At 32.2% G+C, this 26,002-nt stretch overlaps 1 protein-coding gene across 1 annotated transcript in view; it reads left to right on the plus strand.

The window, feature by feature from the left end:
• Window positions 1-26,002, plus strand: part of Cow (Proteoglycan Cow) — a 341,672-nt gene that overhangs the window by 309,249 nt on the left and 6,421 nt on the right. The window contains exons 6-8 of the mRNA XM_076394624.1: window positions 13,535-13,761; window positions 18,825-19,053; window positions 23,768-24,025. Coding sequence (XP_076250739.1) covers window positions 13,535-13,761; window positions 18,825-19,053; window positions 23,768-24,025 — 714 coding nt within the window. The remainder of the gene's footprint in view (window positions 1-13,534; window positions 13,762-18,824; window positions 19,054-23,767; window positions 24,026-26,002) is intronic.

The following is a 26,002-nucleotide window of genomic DNA, read 5'->3' on the forward strand; positions in this document are numbered from 1 at the left end:
ATTTCATATCACGATAACGAGCCGTCTCAGAACGCAAACTGGTCAAGGAAGAGTTAAAAGCACTTGGGTTGGACATATTGTTGCACCTACCTTACTCTCGAGACCTTGCACCGTCCAACTATCAACTTTTCGCATCAATAGGACACGCGCTTCCAGAGCAGCATCTGGCCAATTTTAGAGTTAAAAATATCTTGATAAATGGTTTTGCTGAAAGGACAAACAGTTTTTTTGAGATGGCATCCATAAATTGCCTGAAAAATGGGCAACATGTATAGAATCAAATGGCCAATGCACTGAATAAAAAAAATCCATTTTCTTGAAAATTATGTAGTTGTTTCTCGAAAATACCTATTAAGACTTTCCGGTATACCTGATATAAGGGTAATTAGAATAGGCTTTGCCTCGCCGGTAGTAATGATGTGAGTAGTTCCACGTGCATTGAAGTTAACTGGTTACTAGTAACACATCTGTTGTTGCATACATACTTTCGGGTTATATATATATATATATATATATATATATATATATATATATATATATATATTGATCTTTAAAGCTAAATTTTAAAACAATTAATGATAACCAATTAATGACCATCAGTTAATGGTCCAAGAAAGTATCAAACGTATAATGAATTAAAAATAAAAAATTATTTGGTGGTGTTAGAACCTTCTTATCCGGGAATATATACTTATCCCGCTTGATCTCCTTATTATTCTACAAGGAAAGCAATTCTCCGCATCTCACCCACTAAAAAAAGTAGAAAGAAAAACTAACCACACTCCAAAGTCCAATATAAAATTTCATGGAGTTGTATCTATTCGGCGCTACTTCTCTATTTCTAAATTATTTCGCCCATAGAACGTCCCCGAAACGGAATTAACTGCATTTTCTCGCGCGGAAAGACAATTTTCTTTTACGATAACATCCAGGTATTTTCCGTGTTCCGTTCTCCTTAAAGATAAAAATAATATAGAAAAAAAAACTGACAAAAACGACTGCGATAAAGTCAGTTTTTTACGGCGAAGAAGGCACATTGTACCATTTAAGCCCAATAAAACTGAATATTGATGAGGTTTTAGTGGTGGCCTATCTAACAGATTCGTTTGGAACAATGTTCGGATGTGTTTTCCATTTTTATTTGGTGCTTAAACTTATACTAAAGCACATGGGTCTGAAACTTTGAACAAAACAGCTTTAAACATCGATAATAGTATTTTTATGCTATTGAACCTGTATGTGCTTCTCAAATAATAAATTGAATGAAAATGTTAGTTGCGGTACTTGACTATAAATGATTGCAATAACGTTAACAATGGTTTGATGAAAAAACTATTTCTAGGGTTAAATAGACTTATTTACAAGAATTAATTGATAACACCTAACGTTTCTTGCTGTATTGTTTAAATCCAGTTATTCACACAGTATACAGTATTAGTTAAAGATATATATATATCAGTACAAAATCTGTTTAAAGCTCAAAACGTTATAATAATAATTCAGAAATGTGGAAAATTGATCACATGTTGATCTTACATGGTAAAGTATCACGAAAATGAAAAAGTCACTTATAAATTATTGTTCCAAAAACAACAACAAAGCAAAACGATACGAAAACGAAAAGCAAGTAAGATAACTTTTCATATAATTGGAGGTCATGATGACAATGTATATATGTAAAAATGAATACGAAAAGAAACGATCTATTACGAATAGACATTATTATAACCATAATGTTATTAGGCCCCTCTTGGGATAAATGTTCACTTCTCAATCGATAAGTTACAGTTGGCCTCGCAGAAATATTCGAATATTCTTTACCAAGCATCGCTATTACGAGCATCAGATTTTTAATAACAACCTTTATGACTTTAGATGGTTGTATTTTCCAAAACATATTTATAATAATTCTTCATTGGGCAAATATTGTAATGTATAGCTATTGTACTTCATGTATTTTCATCTGCTATTCCTAGTATGTACAGAAAGTCTGTACAGTACTAAATTGTTCAGAAAAAATAAATCTCATGTTAATTTTAAGTGTAAAAATTTCCTTCATCCCTAACAGAAGCAGAAATAAAATTTAATTATTTACTATATTAAATATTCCTGTATTATTTGAACACTTACGCTAGATATAATTGAATACCATTAAAAAAATTATTATATTGATATACTGTTATGGCCAGAGAATAACAATTCGGAGATATAGATTCCCTTCAAAAACCACTTATCATATCTCACCTAACTTATCTAAAGCTGAACTATTCAGAAATCATGTTCTTCGAACAATTTGTACCAAGGGCACCTCTAATTATTATCATTCTAAATAATCACTCAAATTACTTCGGTCCTTCTTTTTGTACTGGTACATAATTAATTCAATGATTATAAGATGTTTAATATTAGTTGGTTGATGGTGTTGAGCAGTCACCGCTGTGCTGTGGTAAACTAATTTTCAGCAAATATGCCAAAAATTAATCAATATGATCATATAATAGGGAGGTTTTACTATCAACTACAAAAACGCACTGACAGCACTTTGCTAACATTTCCCACTGACTTTTACTTGATTGGTTTAATAGAACACAATTCTGCTACACAACATTTTTATTAGGAAGTTAATAAAAAATTGATATCATACTCACACGAAAAACAAAAACTTATATTGAACTGCAATAAAGGTATATCTACTATTGTCCATATTTCTTATTCTTATCATCATTTGAGATGAAGAAAGTCATTACAAAAATGAGCATGGGCTCTAAATAAGTCAGAAACACTTGCATTTGTAGGTAAAGTCACGACATCAGTTGCAGTTACAATACACATAAAATAATGTTCATTGGCCATCTACAACAAATAACTATGTAATAACTAACTCTATATGTAAAATAAGTATAAACGGTATATATCCAAATAAATAGAGTTCTTAACCGACCTTAATATATAATAAATTGTATAATTAATTAATAAACTCAGGTAATAGATGTAAAATATTAATAAACTGAGAATAGCACACAATTCAGAAGCTAAAGAATGCAAGTAATAATTTATAACTTTAATTTAATTACTATAACTTCATATTATTTAATTTATATCCGATATAAACTAGACAGTGATATAACATAAAATTGAACTCTAAAACGGAAATGGCTTCAGCTGATTATATCCCTCAATAGACTTTGAAATGGCCGAACAATGATGCAAGAACTGCCAAAGTTAACAGAACACTGATAGTGCGTCACTCAAAGTAGACTGGACGAATTGATAGACATGGATTGTTGCCTGTTTATGTGTGTTTAAGTTGTAATACATGTTATATAAATTGTTAGCTTTGTACACTTTTTCTCCTATATAATCTCAAAACCTCATAACTCATTCATTTGTAGATTATTCTTAAAAAGGGGAAAAAAGCCTTACGTTATACTACATAGTTAAGATAGTATTATGTGCACAAAATTTCAAGTAACTCGTTTCAATATAACTTGAGATCTCAGATCAACAGTATCAAACAGCAATCGTTAGCCTATAGACACTATGCGTTCGGGTATAATCGTAATTGCACTTCGGGTATAATCATGTACTCATAACCCATCAATTTTTTTGCTACATGGTCGGCATTTAAAATTTTTTCTATGCTTAAAATGCAGCATCCAAGAGAGTAGATCGTTGAGGTTAGACTTCTGATAATAAAAGTTGTCTGCTGTTTTATAATTTTTTCTGTGTTCATTATTGGATGTTGCATGTTTACTAGTGGGTATTAGATTAGTAATTGAATATTAATTATGTTTAAAGAAGGAAATAAGGACAACTTTACGTTAACTAATTGGTTAGTTGATTTTTAATTAAAATATATGAAGATTTTATTGAAGAATGTTGAGAATATTAGTTAGGAAGTTAACCTTGTCTTTATATCAGTTATGAACTAATTCAGTTGACTGACTAAATTGGTAGAATTAAACATAAATTAATGTATGCTATATAAAATCCAAAGAATGACTTTGATTGTTATTTTAACTAAAGAATGATATACACACTTTTTATAGTTTACAAGGGTAGAATTACAAAAGTAAAGGAATAACACAAAACAGTAAAGGGATAAAAACACATCTTGAATTGTAAACTTTTATTGTGGTTTAAGTTTTATAATAACCCGCAAAACATTATGGAAATGGAAATTTTTTTCAATTTACTTGTTAGACTTCCTCTACGAATCTTTTTAGTTGTATCTAATCTATAAAGGTAATTAAATTATTAGTCAAGACATCACTGTACAAAACATGAACTCATTACCTATTTTATTTTAAATAGAAAGGCTCTTTGTTCCACTTGTCTACCTTGAGAGTAGTAGCCGTTAGATCACTAGGGTGTCGTTAACAATTAATATTATGTGTTTTTATGAAACCATTTGTCAATTCTTGTCAGCACATTTATTCTTAGAGTATTATTCTCTAGCATTCTGCAAAATCCTATCAACAGTTACGCCTGCAGTCAATTGATCGTTGAGTTTATTCCCTTCGGCTTTTTTCAATTTTTTGTAACAAATCTCACATTTATGCCCCAAATGTGTCTCAGTATATTCAAGGGATACTTCACCTAAAACAGATGTTATGACTAAAACATATACTTTTCTGCGACTAAAATATAGTTCTAATTGTTACCAGTCAATACACTTTTGTTATTATTCTTGACGGACAAAGTCCATTAATGAATTGACTAACAGGTCAATTGACAAGTTCCCGGCCTACCATAGTAAAACACATTTTTTTAGAAAAATTAGTGTTTTTTATTAAACATAATTCCCTTCAAGGATGATACACTGATTATAGCGACCCTCCAACTTTTCGATACCATTTTTCTGATACGATTTGTCCTTTGCTTCAAAATAGGCCTCAGTTTCGGCGATCGCCTCTTCATCCGACGAAAATTTCTTCCCAGCGAGCATTCTTCTGAGATCTGAGAACAGGAAATAGTCACTGGGTGTCAGATCTGGAAAATATGGTGGATGAGGAAGAAATTCGAAGCCCAATTCATGGATTTTTGATACGGTGCATCGTCTTAGTGAAGCAGCACTTTCTTTTTCTTCAAATGCGGCCGTTTTTCGACGATTTCGTCCTTCAAACTTCAAAAAGTCCAATACCGCTATGTAATAGTCGCTGTTGATGGTCCTTGCTTTTTCAATGTAGCCAGTGACAATTATTCCATGTGCATTTTTTAGATGTCGCGGTTTAATGCCATGTCATTAAAACAGCTATATCTTCGAAAATAATTTAAATTTTGCCGGCTTGGTAGTGGTAAAGGTGACAAGGTGGTTCTGTCACCTTTAATATGGTCTTCCCACTGTTGCAATAGTCGCGGGTTCGAATCCTGCTGGGGCATGGTCGTAAATTTATGTTTGTGATTGTTTAACATTTGTGATTGCCCTTATGCTGGAGTGCAAAATCCGACCAGGAAAATGATCCTAGTCACGCCAGTAACCAGGCTGGGTGAATCCGGATGTCTGAATGATGTGTCTGAATGATGTCTGTCGGTATGATTTCTAAGTTGGTCACTCCGGACCGTGGTTCGGAGCCCACATTAAACTGTAGCTCCAGTTGTTAAAAAGAAGACTTTAAGATATATAAAAATAATTACATTTAGAAAAATGCTCTTAAGGGGTTAAGCTTTGAAAATATGAAAAATTCTTGTACTTGTAGGTTATAACCTATCATAATTAAACTTCTTTTAGTGATTTAATTTTACTTTCAGCATAATTTACATATAAATTATTATACAGCAAAAGCTACAACTACAGCAAAACAGCGTTTGTTACATGATATTTCTCTAGAAATATCTACGAATAATTACTACCATCCCTGATCTAATTATGATAGAACAGACTGTAAATAATATCACGGAATTAACGCACATAGTATACGCAGAATATTGGACTAAAAGGACACGGTTATATCTTCACTGAGAAACCTTTTTCATTATATTTATATCCAGGACGTGTCGTAAAATTTCACGATTTAAGCATGATAATTCTAAATAAAGGCGTTTTACCCGTACCGACCTCCCAACCCATCTTCCCGAGTATAGTCGAAAATATCCCCATGTAATAAACCACCTACAAGAGCGTTTCTTTTATCTTATCTCATTAAGTTGGGAGGGAGTTCATTTCGGCCTCGCTCCAAACAATAAGATTTCATAAATCCACTCGTGACTTTTACTAGTAGAGCAGTAAATTTTTCAGCGTTTATTAGTTTAACTTCTGACGCACCCATATTTCATCGGAAATAACTGTATAGAGTTTATGTCTGTTTGAGCAAATATGTTATAGTTAGATAAATAATATACTGGGGTTGTTATGACAATATCAAAGGAATTAATATTAGAATTTAATATTCCAATATTTAATATTAGAATTAGTTTTGAGGTTTGATTTAGAATGGTATATCGTATTAGATGCTTACATGTATTTTGTTAATATTTTTACTTTAAAAAAGGTATTTAATTTTTTAAATTTATTTATAATTAAAACTGATCTCGCAGCTAAACTTTAATTTACTTCTAAAAATTATTACTATAATTCACACAGTATAGTCCATTCAACGACAATCTATAGTTTTTTCTTCACAACTTACGCTATGTCGCTCACACACTATCACACACGTTTCTACATTTTAGTCCTCTTCAGTCACGAACAGAATGTCGTCTAAAAGTAGCTGAAGCAGCTCCGGGTTTTCATGGAGGTGTAGCCTAGCTGTGTGTTTGCCATCGAAACTTTTTATTTCTTTCTTGACTGTAGGAAGTTTCAGGTCTCGATACAAATCTTCATAGCGTTACGCAATACCTTATTCTGGAACATTTTAATTTTAATCCCATTTCTATTACGAGTACAGCCTCTAAATATTGGTTTGAACACCCGATTGTAGATCAGTATCCTGTTGTGAATTGGCATTTTCGATTTTTCTCCAATGAGCCAATATAGCTGTTTGTACTTTAATTTTGGTTCAGGTAATTTCTTTTTGATATGCTGTTTCCATTTTAATTTGATATCTAGTGTCATGACTATATATTTAGCACTGTTACACATCAATTCATTCATTTTCAAGACTGATGGGTTGTTCAGCTTCGTATTTATCTTTAGGTTCCCGTAGTCTCTTTAAAAAAGGTTCTTGATTTTTGCCCAATGCTAACAGTTCTGTATCATCCGCAAATGTAGCTAGCGTAATTCCTGCTTGTATTTTTTTTTAATTCAGAATATTCTTCTTGTTTAATTCTAAGAGTCTATTGGAGATATACGAAGCTCTGATGCTAAATTTTATCGAAGGCCTGTAATACGACTAGGAAAAAGCTATTTAATGAAAACATTCAGATAAAAAAACAATTGTCGATCAATTTTCCCACTTTTTAGCATTTAAAGACCGTGTACCTAACAAGTGGTAATCAGAAGGCGCCATGTTTGGTGAATACATTGTAGCCTACAAACATCCAAAATCTGTACATATTCTAAACAGGCCACGCGGCCAGATCTTTTTACCGGAGCAATATGTGGGCCGTCAGTTGATCAAATTCGAGGTTGTCTGCGGATTTTGGTCAAAGGACGCCACGATGTTCTTGGCTCTCTCCGATATCCCAAACCACCAAGTGTATACAGAATACCCCAAATAAGGGGGACTCATAGGTGAATAATATCTATACTCAATTATATGTTACAATATATGCTATGTAATACGGCCCTGGCTATCTGACCATCTGTTTCTAAAACAACCTGAATGCTGAACGATTGAGACTTCTGACTTTCTGACCTTCATCATCATCCTGTCCCGAAAATATATCCGTCCTGAAATATATCCTATAGAGAAATATATCTTAACTTGAAATAATAGCAGATCATGAAACAATATCACTACTTGAAACTCTATGGACAAACGATGTTCTTAGTCCACACACCAGAAAGAGAAAAAAATGCTTACTTCCACTGAGGGTTTTACGAGTTCTGCCAAACGAACCTTCCTCCGCGAGACCACTCTGTCTTTAGGTGAGTTTCACCAATCAGCAGACACCCATTCCAGACCGTGTCTTCGCAGAAACTGAAGCCAAACGCCTCCCGAGACACCTTTTCGTATCTGATGGTTTGAGTTCTAGAATAGATTCTTCACATATTATGACTTTCAGTGCAGCTTAACTTCCATATTTAACTGCAACAGCGCACTAAAACCCTTGCGATGTGTGGCAGTACGTTGTCATATATAAAGTTTATATTGTAAACTTGTATCCAACCATACGTCAATTAATTTGTTCAGCTGATGCCGATAGGCACTATACCTTGCAGATCCCACCATATGCACACCAAGACTTTATGGTGATAAATACTCTCCTTGGTATCAATGGTTTCACTGGGCTAACCCATGAGTTTTGTGCTTGGAATAGCAGTAGATCCACGTTTCTTCACCAGTCCCAATACGCCACAGAAAATTGTTTTTTTGCCAAGGAAGCAGTGACACAGCGCGGCGGAAACGGTGAAGATACAACATTTTCCTTATCTTTGGATCCTCTCCATCATATGTAAACATCTGGAAATAATTGATCAACAAACTGTTAATCTATGTGAAAGTTCCTTGAAAGTTTGAGCTGAATTTTGATAAAATAAGTTTAACAATTTCTTTGTCTTAGGACTCTTTGATCCTCCATCTCTTATTATCATTAACATCAAAATCACCACTTTTAGATCTTTAATACCAAAATCGATAATTGTGGCATGATGGAGCAGCGTCACCTTAAATTTTTAATAGTGTTTGATAAATATCGCCAGCAGATTTTTTCAAATCAAAACAACAAAAGTAATGAATGCCAAAAATCCAATTATGGGCGCTCCATGATTAGTGTCTAAATTTAACAATTCAATAGTATTAAACAGAAAACTATTATTTTATGTAGAACAATGTCAAATCTTCATCAATCTGCAAATTTCAAAATCGTGAGTTCATTTCCGAGCTAAAAAGAAAAGTTTTCTGTTGCTTATTCTGGCGGCAAGTGTAGATGAAGAGAGATGAAGAATTATTTGAGATCATCATACAAAACAAATCATTAAAGAAATAACTCATTGATGTCTGTTAGTCTGAAAAGAATGGAAAATTGACAGAAGAACTTCCTTGACAAAAGACATATTATTTAACTAGCTTGTATATAGAAAATAAGTTTAAAGTCCTAATTTCAGAAATATTAAGGAATAGTAGAAGATGAGAACGTAATTATGAGAAAAAGTGTAAAGCTCGCAGTTTGATAATGAAAGACTGGGATGGTAATTGATAATTAATCCATTCAAAACGAAAAATTTTATGTCTGCACGATATTTGAAATTAACCATTTTAACAAAAAAAACAATAATTTGTGCAAACTACTTAAGCGAACTTACATATAACCTAATGATATGTACATAAAATAAATATTTTTGCTAATTGGAGCGCCATCGCTGTATCCACTCGAGAACATTGCATCTTAAACTCGCACCTATGTCATCGTAACATCATAAGTTAAATCAATATAGCGCAACCAAAATCACATTCTTATATTACCCTCATAGCTTAATGTATTACGTTTTACGGCTATATTTTGCACTGAAAAGTCATATTGTGTTTTAAAGAAAGCCAGTTGAACACTTTTAAACTATAAATTGAGAAAATGATTTGGTTAATAATTTAAAAGATTTTTGTAATTTTAAGCATATTTAGAATTAACGTTATAAAAACTTACGTAACTACCTTTCAGTACTTAATAAGTAATTAAAGATTGACCCTCGTATATGGTATATAATAACTATTAACATCTAACAGCTTACCAAATATAAAATCCGACTATTACTTCAATAGGTTTAAATAAAAGTAGTAAAACTCTAATCTCTTAAACTAAGAAAGAAAGAAGTCAAGTCCCAGTAGAAATCCTACTCGAAACTAAGTGAGCCTCGTTACTAATTTTTATTTCATCTTGGGTCGGTAGACAATTATAAATTATTGAAGACGAAAATGCCAACACAAGATAAAATCCATAAAAGTAGAATAGTTCAAGATAAGGGAGCAGGAAGAGAACACAGTCGTCGTTTTTGAATTATTTATGGTTAGGTGATATATATTAATGAAAAATACGACCGTATTTGTAGAGTATAATAAATTACGAAATATATGAATACAAATATGTAATATTTTTAAAGCGCACCGAAGTTATTTATTGTGGCCTTCTTATCCGATTCGTTTTAATATCATGGTTTTATATATAGTTTTTATGAATTGCAATTGCGAATACCATTCAAATTCCTATAGTATATTTAATAAAATAATAAAATTTATTTGATACAAATTTCCAGAGCTATAATACAAAAATAAAACAAGAGAATAACAGAAACTTTTATTTTACTTTAAACACTATTTTCTTTCACAGAGAGAAGTGGTGACTTGTTGAACGATACAAAACGATATTGATGGTTTAAATCTATTCTAATATAGATAAACCAAGCCCCCAAGTATCTCTAAATATGTTTCACTCAGTCCTCGTAGCCAAGACCGGGTCAGTCGCAACACCTACTGTTAAACAACCAAGGGGATGTGGTATCGTTGTCCCGTTTGGACAAGCTATAATACTAAAATTCTTATTGAGTATCACCTGTACGAGCTTGTCTTTCATTATCTTGTGGATAACAGTCTTTTTACATACATTTTCATGGTATACCCTGTATAAAATAGTTTTCCAGGTTTCAGTTACTCCAAATTCCAATAGTCTGCGTGTGAGAGAAACAGAGGTACCGCATTCCTTTTTTGATGGCGGTTCAACCTTAAATAAATATTCGATCGAAATAGATTTATTTATTATTTTTTAGTTATTTCAACTTCAGACTGCTTTTGGTAGCCTTACACTTTGAACTATGACACTTGATCTGAGAATCAACAGACTATAAATATTTTTCAGAACAGTCTTGATGTATTTAGAGTAGACCTAGTCTGCACTGCTTCAAAACATATAAGCTAATTCAAAAAAATATTGAACTTTAGTAACTTTTATACAAAGAATATGAAGATAATTATACAGAGATTATAAAGTGACGGGTTGAGTCTATGCAAAAACTACGCAGCATGGTAGAGTTCTACTTCTGCTTCATATATTCAGTTATTAATTGCATTAATTGTTAATAATTAAAGTCAAAATAGCTCTATCATTTCACCATCTTGATCTATGTAGCACTGCATATTGAATATGGGTTTATTTTATCAGTCAAAGAAAGAAAATCTCCTATGTTATTTTAGGCAAAGGTCTCACAGAAATATTATATTTCTTTCCTCTTTTTCTAGAACATTCCATTATCATCATTCATCAATCCAAAGCCGGATCTTTAAGATCAGTTTGAATATGGATCTGCATGTTAACTCTCAACGATAATAATATGAACGAAGATTTGAACATAAAGATGGAACTAGAACACAATAAGAAACTAACTAAGGAGATAAAATAATACTTAACCCACATGCAAGTCAGTTGTATTATTCCCTATATTGTCCTGAAGTGTTCTATAAAAAATGTGTGTGTTCATATAATTCATATAAAATCGAGAAATTTATATTTATCTATATTGTGTAAATTATTGTCTAAAATTTATTTTATAATTAATTACACAAGTTTGCACGAGTTTGAACCCGAACAAACAAAAGCTGTTTGTAACGTAAATTGAGTGACTAAATTCAAATCAACCATCTTCCAAAATTGTTTCTAATTTTCGAAATATTACTATATATAATTATATAAAATTATTTAACAACCATTTATTTAATTTAAAAGTATAAATCAGAAATAAACAGTAGTTAATCATCTGAGCTTTCGATACTGCTTGGGATCTGTTTCACCCATTAGGGTCCAACAGTAATCATGCCTTCGTCCCAAAATCTCGGTCGTATCGCTCAAATTTTATGTAAAAAATCAAGATTTGAATGCAGTATTTTGAACATATATTTTGAAAAACATTAGAGCTCCAATCTTGTGGTAATTTTGCTGCGTGTTCATCAGGCATTCAGCATTTTATAACACATTTTTAAACACTCAGTTCATTTGGTTAAGTTAAATATAAATTATATACAACCCTATACTAATATTTAATGCTAATTAAATTAATCTATAAAACTAATATATTAATTTAAATAATAAATAAGAATCAATTTCTACTACTTTTTCTTCAGAGTCAAAACTCAGATGGAATAGAAAAACCGAAAGAAAAAGCATCAACGAACAAAGACAAAGGAATATTGTCCTAGCTTACAGTCATTCAGACAAAAATTCATCCTTCATCATCATCCCCTCTGTCTATCATCCTGTCCCGAGAATATATCCGTCCTGGAAATATATCCTATAGAGAAATATATCTTAACTTGAAGCAATAGCAGGTCATGAAACAATATCCCTAGTTGAAACCCTATGGACAAACGATGTTCTTAGTCCACATTCCAGAAAGAGAACAAAAGGCTTACCTCTACTAAGGCTTTTACGAGTTCTTCCGAACGAACCTTCCTCCGCGAGACCACTCTGTCTTTAGGTGCGTCTCACCAATCAGCAGACACCCATTCCGGGCCGTTAAATGGTTCTCTTCCAAAACGGTTATGAAGACGGAGTTCTTAAAGTATTTTTTTTGCAACTTAACTGGACAAAATGACAATGGATCACTGTCCGTTCTCAGAATTGGCTTCGACACTAATGATGGTCAGGATATTTATACTGTGTTATTTTTTTACATATATTCCCACCACATTCATCGATCAAAAATAGCAATCAGCTGCAAGATTTTTCCACAACGTTGGCACAGAAAATGAAAAGTATACATTTTCATCATTTGACTACTTGTACAGCTTTGTTCTGCAAGCGTTACTGCAAATGAATATATATCAACTTTACAACGTTGTGTCTGCATGTTCACACGTTCCGAAGTACAACCACAGAATATTTTTGTGCACTTCGAAATTATGTTTGCAACAATTATAATGCAACATCAGCTGACAATTATTATAAGAATACAATGCTGCCACTATGCGCGAACCCGAAAACTAAAACCAATCTTGACACAGGGATTGAAGATCTGAATTCAGTGCCTCAAACAATGTTAATAATTGTTCTCATCTGTCCAGTTACGATTTGAAAAGTTGTTATTATTCTTTACATTACGTACACCAAATCTATTTTTACCTTCTTTTAAAAATATATTTTCATTCTGCGATTTTTAATATAAATTGCGTTACTCGTTGCTGATGACTCTCCATATAAAATCACAAAAACACGTAATATTCTGTAAAAGCAAATAAAAAAACAAATATTTATACACGACTTAAGGGGGATCCGAAATATAAATCGACGTCAAAGAGCATTTGTATATTTTAGCGTCAACAAAATGAGATTTATATGCCTTACCTTTTCGTAGCGAAGTCCAGGGAATAAGGAGAGAGAGAGCGAGAATCGTGCGGGATGAGAAGGAGAAACGTACCGCAAGATTTAAAATGACACTTTCAATTTCCAGAAAACGAGGCCAAGCTGCGGAAAAAACAACGGCAATCCGAGCGCCTCACCAACTTTATCAACAAATACAAAGCGACATTGGATAAAACCGGCAATGGCGGCGGCTCCATAAATAGCGCACAACCGGAGAAACCCACGTCGAAAAATGACGTCTACTCATTCGTGCCACAAGATATTAAATACGACAACAAACACTACAAATATATCAAGTATACCAAATACAATAAGGTAAGTCCTTTAGATTCATTTAATCATTATTTTTACGTAGTAAATATAATCGGCTAATATAGAAAAAAAATCTAATATCTTATATAGAAAATAATCATTTTTAAATAATTCATATAGTTAAGAAAGTACCTATAATGGTGTCACTTATTTTTATTGCCTTAAGTATATTCTGAACATTTTTAATTCAATAATAGGTCAATTGAAAAGTCCCCGAGCTAACACACAGATGGCGCTACTAGAATTAAATCCATATGTTTTTAGTTAGCTTTAACCCTCAAAAGATTTACGTATAAATTTTACAGATGTCGCATAATTAGTTTGGGAATTATAACATTTTTAGTGAAGCACCTTTTGTTATTGTGAAAAAAATGGATAAAAAGGAATTTCGCGTGTTGATAAAATAATGCTTGTTGAAGGGAAAAAATACAGTTGAAGCAAAAACTTGGCTTGATGCCGAGTTTCTGTACACTGCCCCAGGAAAATCAACCATCAAGGATTGGTATGCTAAGTTTAGACGTGGTGAAATTATCACCGAAGACAGTGAACGCAGTGGACGCCCAAAAGGGGTTATTACCGATGAAAACATTAATAAAATCCACAAAACGATTTTGAATGACCGTAAATAGAAATTCAATGAAATAACAGACACTCTAAAGATATCAACTGAATTTGTACATCATATCATTCACGAATAGTTGGGTATGAGAAAGTGATCAATGGATGAAACATGGCACCATCATTTCACTCCGAAGTCCGATCGACAGTCATCCGAGTGGATTGCACACGATGAACCCGCTCCAAAGCATGTGAAAACGCAACAGTCGGCTGGCAAGTTCATGGCGTCTGTATTTTGGGGATGCGCATGGGATAATTTTCATTAACTACCTTGAAAAAGGTAGAACCATCAACAGCGACTATTACATAGCGTTATTGAACGGTTTGAAGGACGAAATCGCCGAAAAATTACCGCATTTAAAGAAAAAGAAAGTGCTGCTTCACCAAGACAATGCACCGTTACACAAGTCAGTGAAAACGATGGCAAAAATCCATGAATTGGGCTTCAAATTGCTTCCTCATCCTCCGTATTCTCCAGACCTGCCCTCCAGTGACTATTTCCTGGTCTCAGATCTCAAAAGAATGCTCGCTGGGAGGAAATTTTCGTCAAATTAATAGGTGATCGCCGAAACTGAGGCCTATTCTGAAGCAAAGGACAAATCGTACTAAAAAAATGGTATCGAAAAGTTGGAGGGTCGCTATAATCAGTGTATCGCCCTTGAAGGGAATTATGTTGAATAAAAAACTAATTTTTCCAAAAAATGTGCTTTACTATGGTAGGCCTGGGACTTTTCAATTGACCTATTATTGTGATATTTATATTATTAGGATTACTTTTGATTTATAATAATCAATAAAATTAAAATAAAATAATTTATTAATCATAAATAAAAGGCATTGGTGCATGGCAAATCAAAATTATCTCTTCCGTCCTTCTCTTTTTCATATTTGTTTAGTGCCAACAATTTAATAGGATCTATTAGAGTTTTGTCTCTTTGTTTTCTTGTATTGGAAGAAAATGAGTCTTTGAGTCTTTCCCTCTTAAAATTCTGTTGCACCTTGTTATTATTTTTAATATTTTATCTGATAGATCATTATAGAGATTGTACACTGCATAACAACTCCACAATTTTTGCAGTTTTACTATTTAAGTACTGAATCGCTTTGCAACAAAATTCCTCCTGTATTGAACTTCCCTCAATCAGGGTTAACCCTCTTTTAAAAGGTTTGCATTTAGGAACTGCATTTAGGAAATTTTAGAGATATTGCAACTATCAAATAATTGATCCAAGAATTAAAGTATGTCGCTATTTGCACAGCTTCTTTCGGAAGGGAATTAATTTCTAAAATTAAAAAAAATATATTTGAATGATCATTAACATGAATATATTCTTTCACATTCTTTCTTTCATTACTATTCTTTCATATTTTTCCAATATTCTTTCATGCTTAATCCAGTCAGTTTGGGATTTTTACCATTATCAACCATTTTTTTTAAACAGCAAAATACTTCTTCGAAGAATAACGATACTGCATTTATTTGCATTTGTGCATCCGAGTACACAACACTTTCTAAACCACTTCCTTCATAAAAATCTAAACGCAAACAAATAAAACAAATAAACAGTAAGCGCACCATAGAAATAAAGTGAAGTAAGTGTAAGTTTCCGGTCTCTCATTTTGTGAGGTTCGTCCATCGATCTATGCATTCTAATTTCTTAGTAGGCAGAACCATTCGATAGTTCTATCCAGAAATGTGTCTTTTGTCAGAATGGCTAATATCATCCGCAAATATTCCAAGTTCTGTTTCTCTTGTGTTTAATATATCAGTAGTATAAAGTAGATACAAGAGTGGTCCTGAGACACTATCCTGCAGAACTCCAGCCGAAATAGGTTCTTTGCATATGAAACTCAATTTTATTTTGAAAATATACGAATCCAATAATTGACAAGAGTTCCGCAATAAAAATTTACTTATCTTGTGGATTATTTCGAAAAGTCACGCCATGGCAGTATTCATTTACTTCAAATACATTTTCAATAACCGCTATTACTCTATGTACTTGGCCTATTGTTGCGTGATTATTATAATCACTTAATAAATAAATCGTTTTAACAGTAGTTTCTCAAATAATTTGTGTATTGCCGATGTATGTTCTGCCGATTTCTTGTATTGATGTAAACAATATTTTCCTTCTGTAAACCTTATATTTCCTTATGACTTTTTAACCCAGTTAATCCAACCAGAGTCTATTACTTTACTTGCTTGAGTAGTTTACTGAATCCCTTTTTGATAACACAAACACAGAACATAGATTTCCTTTCATTCCATTGTTAAAGATTTCTACATCCATTGTAAACATTGCTTTCTGAAACATAATATGTCTAAGGCTTATCTTTTTAATCAACAACGCTACCTTGATTAATACCTTAGGTTATCATTTTGTTTGACTTGGATATTAACAGTTCACTCATGGAGACACAAGTTATGACTTTCTATGGTACATTTCTTTTAATTGAAATAATAAAACAAATTTCTGTGCTATATACAAATTATAACACGCATTTTATATTAGCCTGTACTCTATTCATCAAAATGTTAATTATTCTAGTCTAAAGGGCTGTTATTCTAAAATTTATATTTATTCTAGATAGTAAACCCTCAGATTTCATATCAATCTGCAATCTCCCTATTCGCTTCATTTATTTCCATTAAACTACTGACTATATACTGATTAATCGAACATCGTGCGCTTAAAAAAAGGCCTCCTTCCTTTGGATAAATAAAAAACCTTTCACCATTGAAAAATCTCTTATATTCAACAATCCCTAGTAAAATATTCTTGGTGTTACATATTTTGTTCCAGATGCACTAATTTCGCTTAATACTTCTATTTTTTGCTAAATATTTTGCTTCATTCTATTTCCTTCCCTTTTTGCTTAGTGTCATCATGTCGCTTCATTTATCTGAACCATTTTCTTTCTTTCTATTAACTTCTCACTTTATTTTATTCCTTTACTTTTTTAATTATTAAACATAACCCGGCTAGAAGTCGGTAGTGATCTATAAATAGCTTTATCAGTGCATAACATATTTTAATTTTGTGGTGTATTGTATATTTACCATCTCTTTACAATACCCTCTCTAATCTAACTTGATCGGTAGTGATGAGAATGACCCTTATTTCTTACTGTATTTTACACTACCCACTTCTATATTTATAACAACCATTACTTAAATAATTTTTCAATTTGTTAAATATCTTGGCAGTTGTGATTTTCATTAATCAAGTGTTCAATACCATCCATGATTATGTCCACGTAACTTCTGTTCGTGATCCTGATCAACCACAGTCACCAAAAAGGGAGTTAGAATTAATGAACTTCCTAAACAATAAAAGCAAATAATTATCATTCTTAAACGCTATTTGAATATAAAAAATGGCTGGATTCGTTGCCGCAGTGGTCAAGGCGACAGGACGGTCCTCCTACCGTTGCGATAGCCGCGGGTTCGTATAGCAGGTAGGCATAGGTAGTATAGAGGCTGACATTATATTTACTAATCGTGTTCGTAAAAGAAAATACACGACTTAAAGATATTTTGTATTTCGTATTTTAAATACATGCGAGATAGTGTTTGGTACAAAATACAAATTAATATTGATTAAAGCAAAACATTTATTTTTCACAGCCCTGCATATTCTTATTAAAAAATCCCATATATTAAAGAGTTATACAAGTCCTTTTTCCATGAACGTATATTCCACATTATATTCCTTTTTCTATTGCATAAATATCCACAGAGGGAAGCTCCTTCAGACAATCCTTCACTGAGTATCGCGGTTTTAGAAATTTTGGAGCGGAGGAAAGTTTAGCACAATCACAAAATGAATATGGGAGGCTTATATCTCGGAAAGTATACGAGATAAACTGAAATGCTTTCTATATTCGTAATTAGCGGGTCTTATATGGTCTAGTGAAGCTCCTTTGATCAATCCTTCACTGAGTATGGCGGTTTGAGTCTGAGTAATTATGGAGCGGAAAAGAGCACAGTCATAGAATGAAGGTGAAAGGCTTATATCTCAACTGCCGTTTTCGCTTCATTTAGCTCCGTTATACCCTATATACCCTAAACTCAAAAAACCGCAAAAAAATAATATTTCAGAAATGGAAATAATTTCTCTCCTTTCAAAGAAATCTCATCCATATGGAAAGAGCATTAAAAGTGTTATGATTTTTTAATATTTCCTTGCCTCCTTCCCTAATTATTTGTTGCAGGGCAAACATTTCAATTGATAGTCAAATGAATAGAAATTATATGATATATGTTAACAGTAATATATGTGATATATATGTTATTATAAGCTAAGAATAATATGCATCTACCAGCTTTAGTCTAGCTCTACATTTTTGTAACAATGAAAGCCTTTATCGACGTCGTTCGACACTCGGAAAATATTAATTAATCCGCTTAGTCGGAACGTTATTAATTTCAATTTGTTCCGTAGGATAACAGCTTCGTCTACGCTGACGATAAAGAGCGAATCAGGGGCTATAACGAAGTTACCGACAACAAAGCCTTCAGCAACTCGATTACCAGCTCGGATCCGGCTCTGCCCGTCTCGAAACAGTGCTCGGCGACTGCCCTTCAGGCCATGGGTAATCGCCTGTTGGATTGGTTCTCAGTGGTGATGGCCGACTCATCGAAAAGACGGCGACCAAGAAACAAATCAAAAGGTAGATTGTATATCACGTCGAGAGAATCACCGTTATACGTTATTTATCTTTCGAATAATAACTACTTTGCGGCGTTAAAATGAAATAGTACAATCCACTTTTATTACTTATTTAACGCTCAATAAAAGAATTTTTATTTTGTGTTTTATTAACAAGTAAAAATTATTATTGTTGTAAAAATTGGCTGCCAGCTTGCTCTGACATGTTAAATTATCATAGAAGAAATAACGTTACTATTATGTTTACAAATTGCTGATATTTATTTCCAAAACCATTGTTTTTTTTTGCCAAGCTATAAAGTATTTACTTAATGAGTATATAAAGAAGATATGACGAATTTAGAGTGATAACAATCCTCAAGAACTTCACCAGATATAATGCGCAACCTCTGGAAAATAAAAAAATCAAACGACTCAAAACTATTTCTATTATTTTCCACAACTTTTTCCGTCTTTTTTTTGTAACATAGATATACCGTATCAAAAAGAAGTTGTTGATTTGGCAGACATTAATTGTCATAACCGATCCATTTTCGCACATCTCCAGTATATCAACACAGCGACAGCTAAGCCACACTGAATCGATTTAAACAAATAGTAATCAAAAGATGCTATTTCTGGTGAATACTCTAGGTGTCATACAAGAGAATGACTTTGCGTCTGTTACTCTTTTTGGCAACTTTACTTCGTTCAGTTAAGGTCGAGACATCTGAGGTAAAAATTTCATTCGGCCTTAGCAATTCGTAATACACTATACTTTGGTAATCTCACCAAATGCAGAGAAAGACTTTATGTCCATTCATATTCGGTTTCGATATTGATGTGGATAGCATTCCTTATTAATCCGTGATATTTTGCGCTTAGAACTACAACAGTACATCCATTTTCCATCGCCAATTACAGGCTACAAAAAACAGTCCCGTTTTACATGGCAACCAAAGAAACCGCAATATTGAAATAGCACGAAATGGTACTTTCAGTCACTTCAGGTGGTAGAATACTTCACTCCTTTTGAGTATTTCCAGTCACATGTAAACGCCTGAGTACAGTTGATTTAACATCTACTAAGCTATTGTTTAAATCACAATTGTTAAAAAAACGTTGAAACTAAAACCGAAGAAGTACTTCACACAACGATATTCGAAAGGATGTCAAAAATGTAATTTTGAGTGTTCCATTATTGGCGTCTGCATATATACTGAATAACACAACTAAATAGAAAACTATTATTTATGTACAAAAATGTCAAAACAATCGAATATAACTCTTAGGTTATCGCTAACACCATATAATGCTGATCAATTTGACATCAAAAACGGAATTCATGTAAAAATTAGTGAGAGTAGTCTTATTTTATTGAAGAAAATAATAACTTTTCAGCCGGCTTGGTTGGCGCAGTAATAAAGGCGACAGGACGGTCTTCCTACTGTTACGATATTCGCGGGGTTCGAATCCTGCTGGGACATGGTCGTAAATTTATATTTGTTATTGTTTAATATTTATGATTATCCTTATGCAAGAGTCCAAAATCCAACAAGGAAAATGATTCCAGTCACGCCAGTAACCAAGCTGGGCAAGACCGGATGACTTCTGATATGATTTTTAAGTTGGTCACTCGCTAGTCGGTTGGCTTAATGCCGAAAACCGTGGTTCGGAGCCCACTCTAAGCTATAGGTCCAGTCCAGATAAGCCTGCGTAGGTAAAAGGGGACTTTAAAATACAAAACATATAACTTTTCATTAAAAGAACGGACCCTCTAGGAGAGCTCAACTCTTACAAGTCTCCTTTTCATTTATTCTATTCCCCAGATTTCGCTTTCCTCTGACAGTTGGCTAATTTCAGATAAATACAAATCATATATGAAACGGTTTTCTTTATATGAAGAAGTCATCGTAGGGAAAGGTAATAGAATATTTTAACAAATAGCCTACATTTTTGAATTAAATAATTTAAATGTCTAAAGAAAACATTTAAATTGAATAATAAAGTCGACTATCCAGTATTCTTGTTGTAATGTTTAACTAAATATTTTATTCTCAAAGAGGGAACTTTCTGAGTGTGGAGTCCAACTAGAACAAAACAACAAACAATAAACATAATTACATCTTCCAATTTTATATAATATTTTTTCGATCAACAATATCTAACTTGTATATAATTCAGGTTAGATAGATCTTGAACTATTCTGGTATGCATTTTACTTTACATTTATATATAGTCATATCTGTAATATAACAATCTATGTGTTCTTATTTATTAATTGTAATTTTTTATTGTCTTAAAAAGTCAAACAATAGAAATTTGACATCAGATGTCATATTTGTTTATAATCTCCTTTAGTAACAATTATTATTATTAATTAAGAAGCATTATTCTTGTGAAATCAAAACAGTTTTTTCTAAATACTAAACGCATCAAAACTCCCGTCATGACTTGACTTGAGTGAGTTCATCAAAATTGTATTCATGTTTTTCATAATTAATAAACATTGAACCAGAATTAAATACATTTTTATATAATAAAATGGCTAAATATTAATACATTTATTAAAAATATGTTGTTTTTGATGTTCAAAGTCAAAGAAGTATTAATAACTTTAATAGTAGTTTATTTCTTTTTTATTATAGAACTGCTTTATAACTACGTCAAAAGTTCTTTATACATGCAGATTACAATCTTATATTTTTAAATATTCGTGTTATGTCTTAAAATAACTGTTCAGAACTGTCGTACAAAAATCAATAAATATATAAATAGAATTATCAATACTGATGTTAAAATCTAACCTTATATAATGGTATAATGCAAACAGTGAATTTATATAAAAATATAGCAGTGACTCAGACAGACGCGAAATTGATACAAGATAATCTGACCGAAAGATGCATGAAAAGGCATTACTCATGAAATGTTTATTCAAAAGACAACAAAGGAAACCGAATTCTAAACATTACTTACTAATTTTCATCAATAGCGCATAAGTTATGCTTTTTAAACTTTTAGACTAACAAAGTAAATATAAAATACTGCTGATTAGATATGTATAGCAAATTTTAAACCCAGGATGTAAAATAAAAGTTATATTAAAAAAAACAATATAGAACAAGTTAACATCTTAAACAAATAAAAACATAAATCTAAATAAATTATATAACAGCTACTTACAATAAATAGCAAAATAAATAAGCAAAAAATGTACCTGAGCAACCAATTGTCAATGCCAAGACTGAAATACTAAATATACACATGAAATATAAAAGGAATCAGTGGTTATTACGACAGATACTTCTAATGTCAGGTAATAACTAAATATAATGATACTGACGATTAATATTACTGCAGCTGATAGTTCTGTTTTGACGGATCATAGTACTGTTAAATAATAGTGGCGATAAATAAATATACCGGCAAATAATGGTATTGATAATATCAATAACAGACAATGACAATAGCAAAAACGGAATAACCATGATGAGTTAACAACAATATTAGTGCGACGAGCAATAACAATGACGAGCAATCATAACAGACAACGGACAATAACGATAACTGATAGCAATGATAAACTATGATAGGTTGAAATATGACATATGCAGAGTACGAAGGGAACGAAGGCACGACGAACCAGCTGGAGATCAATGAGATTATGATGAAATAATCAAAGCAAGCAGACACACGAGATCCTACCACTAGAATTAATAGGCCTCTCCAGGGTAAAGCCAAAGTCTCAAATAAATAAATATGGCGTAAACTGCAACACGCTATATACGCTGCCACCAAAAGTCGCAGGAACCACTTTTGATGGCCTTTACTTATGCTTAAAATTCTCGTGATGTCATAACTGCACATCAGTTACGTTGGCCACTTTGCCATCAGTTTTTGGCTTAAGTTACAATTTATACTTTATAGTTGCAATCATAAAATTATTATCTTTACGAATAAATAATAAAATAGAGGAGACTAAAATAGACAAAGATAAATGGACCGATAAATTTATACAATTCATACATTTATACATACATTTGACATTTTATATTGTCGTTCCAACTAGCGTTGGGAACTATAGACTGAAAACAGTCGAAACAGTCGATAGTCAAAAAAACTAGCGACTGAAAATAGTAATTACTATAGTCAAATGCAGGGCTCGACTATTTTGTTCAATTCGTGATGTCAGACGAAGATGTACGAACCCTTTGCTGTATAAATTGTGAGAGTGGGAAGCTAAAATAGCTAATTACCAGATGAAATTCGGAACGATTTATGTTTTCCTTGAATGGTACATGTCTATGTCTGTGTTTTAAATAAAAAAATATCGAGAATATAAACAAATTAAACTTGCTTCTGCATATATTATATAGAGTTATTAAAAATTCTTAAAACCATTACCGTAATTGTCTTGAATGTCGTTGAAAATATTGCAACGTTACAAAAGTAAAGTTATTCAATATTTACTTTATAGTCAACATTACAAACAGTGAACGTTTTCAATGATTTTGTGGTTTTAAAATTAAAAAGCCATTAAGAACGTGTCATACGAGATTGTAACAATGTTAAAATGATTTTTTGTTTTACAATGTCGAAAAAAAGCTAAAAATGAGATATAAAATTATATCATCAGATATTAAGTCAAGTTACTTAGTATGACACGAATAAAATTTAAATATAAAGATGTGTTATATCCAGAAGGACTAACTGTTATTTATGTTTCTTTATAGTTCACTTCCCAACAGCCTGCAAGGGTGAAGTACGATGGATGTTCCAACATTTGGACATGAATGGCGACTCCAAACTCTCTCTTCAAGAACTGTATGATCTGGAGCATGATCAAAGCGAAGTATGCCTCAAGCCTTTCCTGCAACAATGTGACGTTGATCATGACATTATCGTCACCCCTATCGAATGGTGCAAATGTTTCCAAAGAACCGAAAGACCATGTGCTGCCGTTAGACGCAAAATTTCTCCCGATTTATTAGGTATTAAATCAAATGCTTGATTATTAAATTAAAATGTTTATATTTAAAATGAATTTAAAAACTACATTGACTTTGTAAGATGTATTTCCGAATTTTTTAAAAATAATAAGAATCATAAAATTTTGATTCTTTTGTTTTTTTAATTTGTTTTACTTTGAAACGAATTGGTTGCATAAAAAAGGTTCACACTAAACTTTAAGTAAATCTGAAGTCGAACTTCGAATACCATGTTAACCGCGTCGAAAAAATTAATTAAGAAAAAAACATGTTTAAAGTTTCGCTTTTACATGCCGCGGTTTAGATGTCCCGTCACTAAAACACCTATATCTCCGAAAATATTATACTCTTAAATATTCATAAAGTATATTATTAAACCAATAAGCTTTGAAAATATTTTCAAAAATCACAGTTTTTAAAAGTCGATACTAGAATACAACCTTAAAATAATACATTTTATTTATTATTAATTAACGACCCAACAGCCTCTCGGGCTTTCCGAGTTTACATAAATTCTTTATAATGTTTTAATAGTGTTAACAAAGTCATTAGTTATAGACTAGGTCTTAATAGTATACAATGTACACATATATAAAAAAATCATTAAAATAATGCAAAATAAACATAAAAATTATTCAGATCAGCACATCAATAAAAATTTTATTAAATTACTTAGAATGATTCTCTAAAATTGTTATGTGTGTTCCAAGGTTAACATGTCTTGTAAATAGTAGCACCTGTCGATGGCTGTTTTACGTTGGAAAAGTACTTCTTGTACGTATTGTGTTTTGCGAAATACCGTGACCATTGAACGATTAAAAATCGATTTAATGTATGGTAAGTGTTAATGTGTTTGTTTTGCCGGTGTAAAAGCTAATAAAACCTTCGTTAAGTTTTGCAATAACTATAAATAAAGAGTTGCAATAAACAACATTATCGATTTAATCCTATTCTAATTTAAACGAAATCTTTAATTCTAAACCCTTAACACGTTACATCTCACAGTCCGACCAATCGGATTTTTTTCGAGCAACCAAGACCGCAACACTCTTAGTCTACAACACCTTCCTTCTCAGGAAACGAACAAAGGGATGTACGTAGTGGATGTATTGAAAGTATCGGCTGTATCTCCATGATATAGTATAGAATGATTTTCCAAGTTTTGGCATCTCCAGTTTCTAATAGCCTTGGGTTAGACATCTAAGCTGCAGCAATCAGTGTTTGATAGCAGTGCACCCTGAACTGCGAGCTTCTGTTCAAATTCCAGTGGACTAAATAATAACTTCTTTGCCTTAGGTGGCCTTAAACCCAATCAGGAATCTACGGACTAGCATTATTTTTCAAAGCATCGATGTTTTCTAATTCTAATAGCTTATGGACAGGGGACTTTGAGTACCTTCTTCAAGCGATTAACCGTTTGCACTAACTACGCTCAACTACATTATAAATTCTTTGTGTAACTGCGAAATTATTGTCAAGCCAAGGTCAGCCTGTCTTTTCTGAATAACTAAGTTGATTCCGATTAATTGAATGAATTCAAAAGAGAACAGCATTATGACCTCCTCCTAATGCTACCGACTGTACTAAATAGGAAACATATAAGATTTAAACAAAAACTTTAATTTAATTTAAAAATACACAAATTCTGTATTAAATACTCGACTTTTTCACTGGGTTTTCATAATAATGTTGAATCAAACTCTCAAACAAATTAATTTAAATAGAGAACATTGCCCAATGTTGATTTTAAACTAGTTTGTGTTCATTCTTTAAAACTATTAGATGTATGTGTAAGTTCTCATTCGCAATAAGTGGCTATGTTTCTAATACAGTGGTAATAGTGCTGGCAGTGAGAACTATTTTCCAATTAGTTAGTTTAGATATACAAAAACAAATAGTAACAGTGCTTCTTCTTTCTCAAAACAACAGAATTATTACATTTTGAAAAAAAATGTAAAAAGTACAAGAAGAAGTTGTGAG

Source organism: Rhynchophorus ferrugineus, unplaced genomic scaffold (genome assembly GCF_030347505.1).
Source record: "Rhynchophorus ferrugineus isolate W39M unplaced genomic scaffold, kcgeb_rfMv2 rfM2, whole genome shotgun sequence".
Taxonomy (NCBI): Eukaryota; Metazoa; Arthropoda; class Insecta; order Coleoptera; family Curculionidae; genus Rhynchophorus; species Rhynchophorus ferrugineus.